Source organism: Hippopotamus amphibius, chromosome 7 (genome assembly GCF_030028045.1).
Source record: "Hippopotamus amphibius kiboko isolate mHipAmp2 chromosome 7, mHipAmp2.hap2, whole genome shotgun sequence".
Classification (NCBI taxonomy): Eukaryota; Metazoa; Chordata; class Mammalia; order Artiodactyla; family Hippopotamidae; genus Hippopotamus; species Hippopotamus amphibius.
In genome coordinates this window covers 10828645-10838741 of record NC_080192.1, presented here as the reverse complement: position 1 = coordinate 10838741, position 10097 = coordinate 10828645, and the positions used below count along the sequence as shown (strand labels likewise).

The 10097-nt window shown below is 52.5% G+C and overlaps 1 protein-coding gene across 1 annotated transcript in view; it reads left to right on the top strand.

The window, feature by feature from the left end:
• The first annotated feature begins 1763 nt into the window (after window positions 1–1763).
• Window positions 1764–10097, top strand: part of CYTH4 (cytohesin 4) — a 29865-nt gene continuing 21531 nt past the window's right edge. Inside the window, exon 1 of the mRNA XM_057741665.1 lies at window positions 1764–1863. Within this exon, the coding sequence (XP_057597648.1) occupies window positions 1845–1863 (19 nt within the window). The 5' untranslated portion in view covers window positions 1764–1844. The remainder of the gene's footprint in view (window positions 1864–10097) is intronic.

The following is a 10097-nucleotide window of genomic DNA, read 5'->3' as shown; positions in this document are numbered from 1 at the left end:
GGTCCTGAGCTGGCCACTCACTCAAGTTCCAACTTGGTCAAGCGTGTCCCCGAAAGAAGCCTCAGTTTTCTCTTCTCCCTGTGTCTCCATCCTCAGCAGGCCAACCCAAGCAGCTGGACCACAAGGCTTCTTAAGGCCTCTCCTCGAAAGTCACGTAACATTACTTCTGCCACATTCTAGTGGTCGAAGAAAGACACAGCCCAGTCCAGTTTCAAGGGGAAGAGAAATAGATACCACCTCTTGATGGGAAGCGTGGCAACATCACAGTGCCAAAGGATGTGGAGACAGGAAGTGGTAGAAGTTGTAGCCAACTTCTGCATCAACCACACCATCTCCCCTATGTACCGTTCATTCATTCATTTGCTCATCCATTCATTCGTTCATTGCACACTTGAATACCCACTAGGTTCCCAGCATTTACCAGACATGGGACACATAGGCGGCTTTGTCCTCATGGGGCCTCAAGACTGGTGGGGAAACAGATGAATAAACCAACATGTGCCACAAAGTTACAAGGCATGAGAGCTTACTTTATAGATCTTTCTTCACACCATACTTTTTTCCATAAAGTACTGAATGAGCCTGCCAAAAAGGGCACAAACAATAAAATGATGAATTTTAAACCCAAATGAGGGACTTCCTAGGTGGCGCAGTGGTTAAGAATCCACCTACCAATGCAGGGGACACAGGTTCGATCCCTGCTCCAGGAGGATCCCACATGCGGCAGAGCAACTAAGCCCGTACGCCACAACTATTGAGCCTGCGCTCTAGAGCCCGTGAGCGACAACTATTGAGCCTGTGTGCCACAACTACCGAAGCCCATGCACCTAAAGCCCGTGCTCTGCAACAAGAGAAGCCACCGCAATGAGAAGCCCATGCACCACAATAAAGAGAAGCCCCCACTCGCCACAGCTAGAGAAAGCCCGTGTGCAGCAATGAAGACACAATGCAGCCAATTAATTAATTAATTAATTTAAAAAATTTTTTTAAGAAAATTTAAACCAAAAGGGGAAAGAAGATAGTGTTTATTGAATAGCCAAGCACCTTACACTCATTATCTCCCTCCATCATTTCCCTGAGGTGAGAATGATTATTCCCCTTTTATAGTTAAGCAAACTGAGGCTCACAGCAGATAAGTGACACATCCAAGTTCACACAGGTCCTGAGTGGCAGAGCTGAGTCACACTGATGAGTCTGGCCTCAAAGTCTGTATGCTATAACAGAACAGCTGTAAAAGAGCTTCAGATTTGACTGAGCTTCCTAGCAGCCTGGGGGGAAAGGGAAACTGAACATAATGCCCAGTTGATCACTGGACAGAAAAAAGCCAGGCATTTCATTGAGGGGAAGCAAAGCCCTTCCTAACACTGAATTAATTTTTGCTCATGGGAGAGCTTGTGAAAAAGAGCTTGTGGAGTGAAATTGATGGGGCTCAGCTTGGACCGTCCAAGTTGAATGATTCTTAAGCTTATATGTAGGAAGGTTCTGTTCTCCAGTAATCGTTTTCCTCTGTGTGTGTGTATGTTTCTCTATGTCACCGTCTTTCTCTTTTTATCCCTCCATCCCTCTCTCTGTCTCCTTTGCCTGTCTCCCGCCCTTGCCCACACCCAAAATGCAGAGTCCCCGCTGCTCAAAACTCTGCCAGTTTTTAGGAAGTGCAGCTACGTCAAGAACCTATGCACCAGACCCCCAGCAAGACAGCACTTCCTCCCCACACTGGGCTGGGCGGGGCGAACGGGAAGGGGCCTGTTGTAGCTGAAGTGACACATCTGTGCCTGAGCAGCCCGAGCAGCAGCTGGGTCAGGAGGCCACCGGAGCACGGGCCACCCTTCCCCGGGGGCTTCGGAATGGACTTGTGCCACCCAGGTAAGCACCCAACTGTCTGGGCCTCAGTTTCCTGTTCTGTAGAATGGGGATAATAATGCCTGCCTCACAGGAATCGGTGTGTAAATAGATAGATATAACGCAGGTGGAACATGTGGACGCAGGCAACAGATGTCCATGAGCTCAGGCTAGGTGCCAAGCTGTGTTGCAGGTGCTGGGCGTCCAGCGAACAAAGCAGGCATAGCTCCTGCCCTCATGGGCTCATGCTCTAGAGGGGGAGACAGACAGTAAGTATGCGAATGTACTGTTGCAGGTGGTGACAAGCAGGGTGGTGAACAATAAAGGGAGATAAGGAAGGAGGGAGAGGGTGCCGAGAAGACCTCAAGAGCAGACACCATTTGAGCAGAGATTGTAGGAGGGAAGGGAGTGATTCATGTGGGTTTGTGGGGAAAGAATATTCCACATGAAGGAACAGCCAGTGCAAAGGCCCTGAGGTGGGACTGAGAAATGTTGTTTGTGTTGAAGATGGTGATGTCAGAGACATCATCTGGGTAGCATAGGGGTCCTGCAGCTTGTTTGGCCACAGGTGGGTGATGGTGGCCTTTGGGGGGGCTGCTGAGGACACACCTTTGCCAGTGGAAGGACCAGAAGGGGAGGAGCAGCAGGGGACCATGGCTGAGACCCTGCCCGATAAGCAGGAGAGGAGGCTGCACGGTTGGTACAGGAGCAGGACAGGACTGTGTGGTGGTGTGTTTCTGGGAGGCCAAGAGGAGAGGGGCCAAGTCTCTGTGCCCTGCATCTCAGAATGTTCCAGCATGGCCTGGACCTCAGAAGTCAGGGGTTGCCAGGAGCTGTCCCGTTCCCTGGGTCCAGATGACATGAACCCTGTTAGCAATGGAACCCTTTCTTCAAACAAAACCTAACACAAAGCAGTCTGAGCCCACCCACTGGGCCTCCCCTCGCCACAAGGGTTCTGGGGAACACAGTTAGGGAACCACCAATCCTATTTACAGATGGAACAAAGGAGACCAAGAGAAGGACAGGCTTGCTGAGGCAGGATGACTCCCCACCTCCTGGCTCCCTGTCCAGTGCTCTCTCCCCAAACCCCGTGCTTCTCCTGGGATCTTTTGGGGGCAGGTGGCTCAGTGACTGTATGGACTCAATGAACACATCTTAGGAGCAACTGGGGGCACAAGAGGGGACCCAGGAGGAGCAGTGGCTCAAGGTCACTCAGCAAATGCGAGGGTGACAAGAGACAGTCAAGACACTGCCTGTCTTTCCACCATTATTCTTGGGGTCGTCAGGTACAGAAGTCCTTAGGGTAGTTGTCCCTGTAATGCAAACAAGGAAACTCACAGAGGTGACCTGGAGGAGAGGACGGAATTGCCCAAAGTCGGGCGGCCAATAAGTGGCAGAATAGGGACAAGATCTGAGAGGAGTGAGAGTCCCAGTTTAGCCTGGGCGGTGGGGAAGCGGGGGAGGGGGTGGGCGGGGCCTCCCAGAGAGGCCAAGAGGTGAATCTCTGGTCCTGGGAGGACAGGGATTGAATGGAGTCACTGCAGGCAGCCTCTTGGGAGGTTTGAGGACTCCATTGATCAGCTCATCTGTTTATTCATTCATTCAATAAGCAGTCCTCCAGTCCTGGGTTGTGCAATGACCCAGTCACATGCCCAGCCCTGACAGAGCTGCTGGCCTGGGATGTGGGGGAGGAGGAGGAAAATCCTGCAGGACAGTGACCAGGGCAGGTGTGCAAATGGGCACAGACCTGCGGCCTGGGAGGGAGCGACTCTTTCCACCCAGGGCAAGGGAGATCTGGGAAGACTTCCTGGAGGAAGTGGAAGGAGAGACGGTCATTTCTCTGCTGCCGAGACTGGGTCTTAATTGGAGCGCCTTCACAGCCTGGTGACTTTCCTCTCTGAGCTCAGATTTGTCTTTTCTAAGTGAGCACTCTCATCCCGGCCTCACCTGGGGAAGTGGGGAGAGAACAAGGATTTGGCGTCAGCCCCCGGCTCTGATCCCAGCTCTGCACCAACCTGCCGGTGGCCATGATGGGCCTCTTCCTTCTGTGGGTTTCAGTTTCGCCGCTCATACAATGGACAGGATGGTGGCAAAGGGGCTGCCTGCCCTCCTCCAGCTGCGGGTATCTGACACCCAGAAGCAGGTCCCCTCCCCCTGGATCTGCTGAAAAGCTGAGAGGTCCAGGCAACAAAACCCCAATATGACCAAAGACAGTCGTGGGGCTGGTGCAGCAAGACTGCAAGTTAAAAATAGAGGCAGCTGGGCTGGGGGAGGAAGCCACATGATTCGATGCACCCGCAGGGCCTCGGGGGCTGGGGCCGGGTGCAGCTCTGCTGGCCGCCCCCCATCTCAGACCCCCTCGCACCCAGACTCTGAGGAGCCTCCAGCTTCAGGGGCCGCAGGATCCACACCCTCCTCTGGCTCCGGAAAGGGGAAGCGGGGCCAGCTGTCCTGGAAGCGGGGCTGCGAGCAGATGTCTAAAAATATGATGGGAAAGAGGAAGGACAAAGGGGAAGTAGAGAGGAGCTGGGGAGATGGCCTGGGCGGCACCTGGGCACACTCAGCTGGCCTGGGCATGGGGTGTGGAGGGCAGCCCTGCCACGGCGCAGGTGGGGTTGGTGTCAGAGGGTGGCCTTCGTGAGGTGTGGAGAGCACAGCCCCGTGAGGAGTAAATAGAGCTCATGGCGGCAGGCAGTTGTTACTATGATTTTAATATCTCCCTGTTTTTGTGACATTATCTTCACTGGTATTATCGCTGTTATTATTAAAATCCATCTCCCATGAGCTGCATCGGTCCCTGAAACTCCATCATCACCAGGCTTGGAATCAGAAGTGACCCCTCTCAGGCTGTGTCCTTGTCACCCTCCCTGGGCCTCAGTGTTCTCAGCTCTGAAACAGGGAGAAGTCCCCACTTCTAAACAAATAGGTGAATGATCAGGAAGACACACACCCCCACCCCATCCCCGCCGTGCACCACGGGATGAGTCCCGCAACCTCAGGGCTGTCAGCAGTTTTAGGGATTCAGATGTACTTGGCCAGCTACCACCTGTTGGGGTCAGGACCTGACAGAAAGGGACAGTGGACCAAAGGGGCTCAGGAATGCACCTGTCAAACCATGAAAGGAGCTGCATGAAGAAAAAAGGCAAATAACCCCTCTCTATCCCTATGCCATCCCACTCTTCTGGGGGTAAAAAACACTTTCCCCAGCTCTAGCATGTTTGTTGGTCTTGTTTTATTTCTTACCCAAAAAGAGAAAGGGGCTCAGACGGTAGACATCAGCCCGCATCTTGTCTTCATCCTCCTTGGTGGTCAGCCATGGTCAGCATTTCTGTGTCAGAATATCCAAGCTTAGCATCTTGGTGGGGTTTTGATGATTTGCACAGAGACACCTGGCTTCAGAAGATCAATGTCAGCGTTGTGGCCTCAGAGCCCCAGATGGGCCTGAGTGTGAATCACAACTCTGCCACCTTCCAGCTGTGTCCTCTTGGGCAGGTCACTTAACCTCTCTGAGCCTCATATACCTCAGCTATAGAATGAGATTTAGAAATACCTCCCTCCAGAGCTGTGGTCAGGATCAAACGAGAGAGTGAATGGCAAGAGCCCAGAGTCCCCAGGGCCTGAAACATGGTAGGTGCTCCACCAGCATGCCTTTCCTTAGCCAACAGCTTGGCTTGCTTAGGGAGTAAGATCCCAGACCTGCTGAGGGGATGGGAAGGAGGTGAGGGAGAAGGGGGTGCCCAGACAGAGCACAGGAGGGCCCCTGAGAAGAGATGGAGAGAATGAGTAGGAACCACTAGGCAGAGAGGAGAAGCAAGGGCATTCCAGACACGGGGGAACAGCACATGCAAAGGCCCGGGGAGGGAGAGAGCGCATGGGAACGGATGAAGGGTGGCCAGGAAGCCTCAAGCCTGGGGCAGGGGCGGGTGCAGTGTGAGATGAGGGTGGGGCACCAACAGGACAGTGTGAGGTCATGGGAGACTGGATGGGAGGGGCAGAGTGGAGGTGGGGAGACGTCTGGAGGCCCTCAGTCATCCAGAGAGTGAGCCCGGGGTCAGAGTGAGGGTGGAGGCCGCGGAAATAGAAGACGGACAGGGCTTGGTGATGGACGCAAGGATGAGAGAGGGGCTGCGTGTCAAGGTGCCTCCTGGGGTTCTGGCTGGGGTATCTGGAGGCCCATTCCCGATGCTCAGGGACTCAGGAAGAAGGCCAGGTTGCGGGGAAATTCTAGGTGTTCTGTTTTGGTCGGATTGACAAATGAGCTGATGGTCAGGACACGGGGAGAGAAGGGTCTGAAGCACAGGGAAGGGGGTTAGAGCTGAGGGTATGTGTGTGATTCCTTGGCCCAGGAGGAGATAGCGTGGTTAATGAGACCCCGAGGGGAGAGAGGAGAAGTCGGCCTGGGACCCAGCCATGGGATACCCAGCGCTCCCCCTTGACCATCTACATTGAGGATTATCCACAGAAACACAGAATTCCCACCTGGCTTCTCTCCAACAAGCAGCCCGTCTGGAATCCACGTGGCCTCCACCAGCAGGTGTGCCCTGGGCCAGAAACAGGCCCTCAGGACATAAGCCCCAGCCAACAGGAAAACAATGAAAAGCAAACAAACAAAACACAAAAGTCTGATCTTTCACTCCAAAGTCAACTAGAGGCGATTGGGTTTTTCCACCATGGAGCTCAGCCTCCTTTCACTCCTGACAGAGGAGTTCCCAGCCTCTAGCACTGCCTCCCCTGCTATGGCCCTGTTCCTGTCTCCATGAGGATGGCCCCTCACTCCTTCTATCCCTGCACGTCCCCAGTGGCATGCGGAATCCACCTCTCCTGGGACGGAGGCTTTGTTGGCAAACTAGGGTTCCGATCCCAGCACTGCCACTCCCTGGCTGTGTGACCTGGGGCAAGTCACTGCACCTCTCTGAGGCTCAGTGTCTTAAACTGAGAAAGATCCACTTCAAAGAGTTGTGAGGATTAAATGACATAATTTACATGGAGCGGCTGGCATGGAGTAGATGTTTTTGAGCTTAGAGGTTAATGAGACTCTTGCTTTGTCCCCTGGTATAAGTGCCACCTCCCCTCACCCCCCTGGAAACCAGGATCTCTAGATCTCATGGTTGCAGAGACAGAAAAGAAAACTCCCAAGTGAGTCACTAGAAGGATGGTACCACTCCTACCCCTTGTCATTGTTCCTGAATCCGAGTAGATTACCTCTTGGGGACAAAGCACCATCTCATGGTTGTTGAGTTAGGGTGTATAGTAACACATCTTCCAGGATGATGCTCCATCCAAGCAGTATAGCATCTCCAAGCTGACACCTCAGCTGCCCCTCCCATAGGCTGCTGCATCATTCCACCAGGCCAGCATCTTCTAGTGGTGAAATGTGTAAGAGGACCATTAGATCCTATGGCCACTTACTCCTCCCACACCTCCTTTACTGTAAAGAGGGTCCTTTGGTCTACCGTGACATGTTGCAGTATTCTGAGTCAGCAGATCAAGCTCTTGAATAGTGGTGCTGGGTGAGGCTCTGCAGGCAGAAAAGGCCACCATATCCAGAACAAGGGATCCGATGTAATTGATTTGCCTCCAAGTTGCTGGTTGGTTGTCTCGAGAAACAATGGGTCTCTATTGCTGGCTGGTCTGCTATTCAGCGGTGGCGGTAGCTTGGGGAGCCTGGTTGAGTGGGTCCATGCAGAGCCTCCACAGAGGCCACATTCATTCATGTACCATTGTATCAGCACTGGGCTAGCCAGTCAGAGACTGACTGATGTCACCTGGCTGAGTCATCCTGTCTGCCTGGTGATTTAGTACCTCTCCTGTGGTGGCTGTTTCCTGGGGAACATTAGTGTGTTTACAAAAATCCTCACACTCTGTGCCCACTCTCATAGGGCCACCTACTTGCCTCTTCCCCAGACCTCTCTGTTCCCAATCTTCCTTCTTTCCTTCTTTCTGACCAAGAAGTCAAGGCATCTTCTACTGTGCATGAATGCATGTATATTCTTATTTCACGCTGCCTCTCATTCTACGTGAAATAGATGACCTGGTGCCCTGCCCAAAGCTCTGCCTGTTGGGAGGACTTCTCACCACTGTCTTTCTGGAACACCTTGAGCAGGGCTGTAGCTCAACAGCTGTCCAGTTTTACTTGTACCCAAGTACTGAGCCACCCACCCTGGAACCAAGAGCAGGCATTTTTCTCCTTTGTTATAAGGTCACAAGGGACCCATCCATGAAGATGTGGTATGAGCTATGGGACCTGGTACAACAGCAGTGGATGACATAGGGGTCTGGGGCACCTGTCGCTGGGGCTTACTGGAGCCTTCTGTCTCTGCTCATACCTGTTTCTGGGTGAACCACTTACAAAGGATTCCTGTTGGGCTCACTTGACTTTATGACTTGGTGGGTCAGACAGACCTATCTTGGCTGCTTGACAGGGGAATCATTACCATATACATTTGCTGCAGTGTTGTAGGAGCCTTCCTTCTGGGTGCCTGGCCTCTCCTTCAGTCAGTAGGGCCTGGGTCTAAAAACAAGCTCAGGTCCACAAAGCAGGCAAGAGGTCTTGGCTTTTTATGTAGTGACTGCCCTTTGGGAGGGGCATATGGGTATCCTTGGGCAAGGCAGCTCCATTTGGGCTAAGTTTCTGAGGGGGGACTCAGCTGTAAGTCATCAGCAGGTTATACACACCGACACCCAGCAGCTGAGGGAGTGGGTGCCTTGGTCCTGCAGGGGAGAACTGGATGCACAACATGGTACCCATTATATGTTTGTTGTACCCTTGCCATATGTCAGATGCTCACAGAGTGTTGGCAAGAGTCAGCTTTTTTAACCCCAACAACCACAATCTAGGTTATGGGCCATGTTTCAGAGACAAGCAAGGTGTGTTAGTTGAGTTTCAGGTGTGGCTGATGTAACAAAAAGGCTGAGAATAACAGTGACTGAGACATTCTCAAAATTTATTTCTCTCTCACTGAAATGTCCAAATGGGTAGCTGGTGGAGGTGAACATGACGACTCCTCTTCACATGGTCACCCTGGGCCCAGGCTCCTTCTAGCTTGGTGCCCTGCATCTCAACACCCAGCTTCCACCTCAGAGTCCTAGATGGCTGCTTAGTCGACAGAAGGGGAACGTAGGGAAAGGGACCCCTTGATAGTCTTTGTTTTCATTTGGAGGAGATGGTATCTGTCCTTGCAAAACCTTTAAGAAATGTGACCAGGCGCTTCCCAAAGCTAGGACTTGAGAGTCGAGAGGATTTGGATGGGCAGACAGGAAAAGGTATCACAGGGTGGAGGAGCTGTAGAGGCAAAGGTGGAGAAGTAAGACAGAGTTAGACCATTTGGCGGCAGCGAGGAGTGGGCAGCTGGACTGGCAGGCTCTTACTGAGAATGGTAGGGAGCAAGGCTGGCTGGATGAGGACTTTTTCCTCTCTGGAATAAGGATTCCATGGGGATTTTGGCCAGGAGAGTGTTGGGTATGGGACCGGAAGCACAATGGTTGGGGCGGGGGGGTGGTTAGGTCAGCCGACCCAGGTGGGGAAATGGTCGTAACACCTTGCAGAGGACACTGCCACATCCGTGTCTCCTTTAATTCATTTCCAGGTGATGAGGAAAGAACTCAGACTTTGTAGTCATCCCAACTCAAGTCCCACCTTGGCTCAGCAACTTGTCCCTTTGGGACCCTGGCCAGGTCACCTCACTTCTCTGAGCCTGAGTGTCTGGGGCAGGAACGGTGAAATGTCCCTCCAATTCCAGTTTCCCCATCTTACATAGTAAGGATAGCAGGACCACTCTACTAAAGGCTCATTACCCAGCCTCCTTTGAAGGTAGCTGTGGCCATGTGACTATACCTGGCCAATGGGATAGGAGGCAAAATGGTATGCAACTTCCTTATCGTGCAAATAAATGAGTAAATGACAGATGCGTGATCGGGTGAAGAAGTAAATTTACAACGAAGGATGAATGCCTTTGGCAAGTATTGCACTGAGTACTTGTTATGTGTCAGGTTCTTTCTAGGATAAACCCGTGAGCAAAATTGTTGAAGTGCCTGTTCTCATGGGGCTGAGTGGAATGAGTAGAACACAAAAGATGCAAGGAAACAAGATAGCTTAGGGAGTCTGTACTCAGAGAGGCAGAAGAAACATAAAGCTGGTAGGAGGGGAGGGTGGGGAAGGGACTGCTTTAGACAGGGCAGTCAGGGAAGGCCTCTTGGAGGAGGTGACATCTGAGCCAGGGCCTGAGTGAAGAGAGTAAACAAGTCATGGGCTTCTGGAG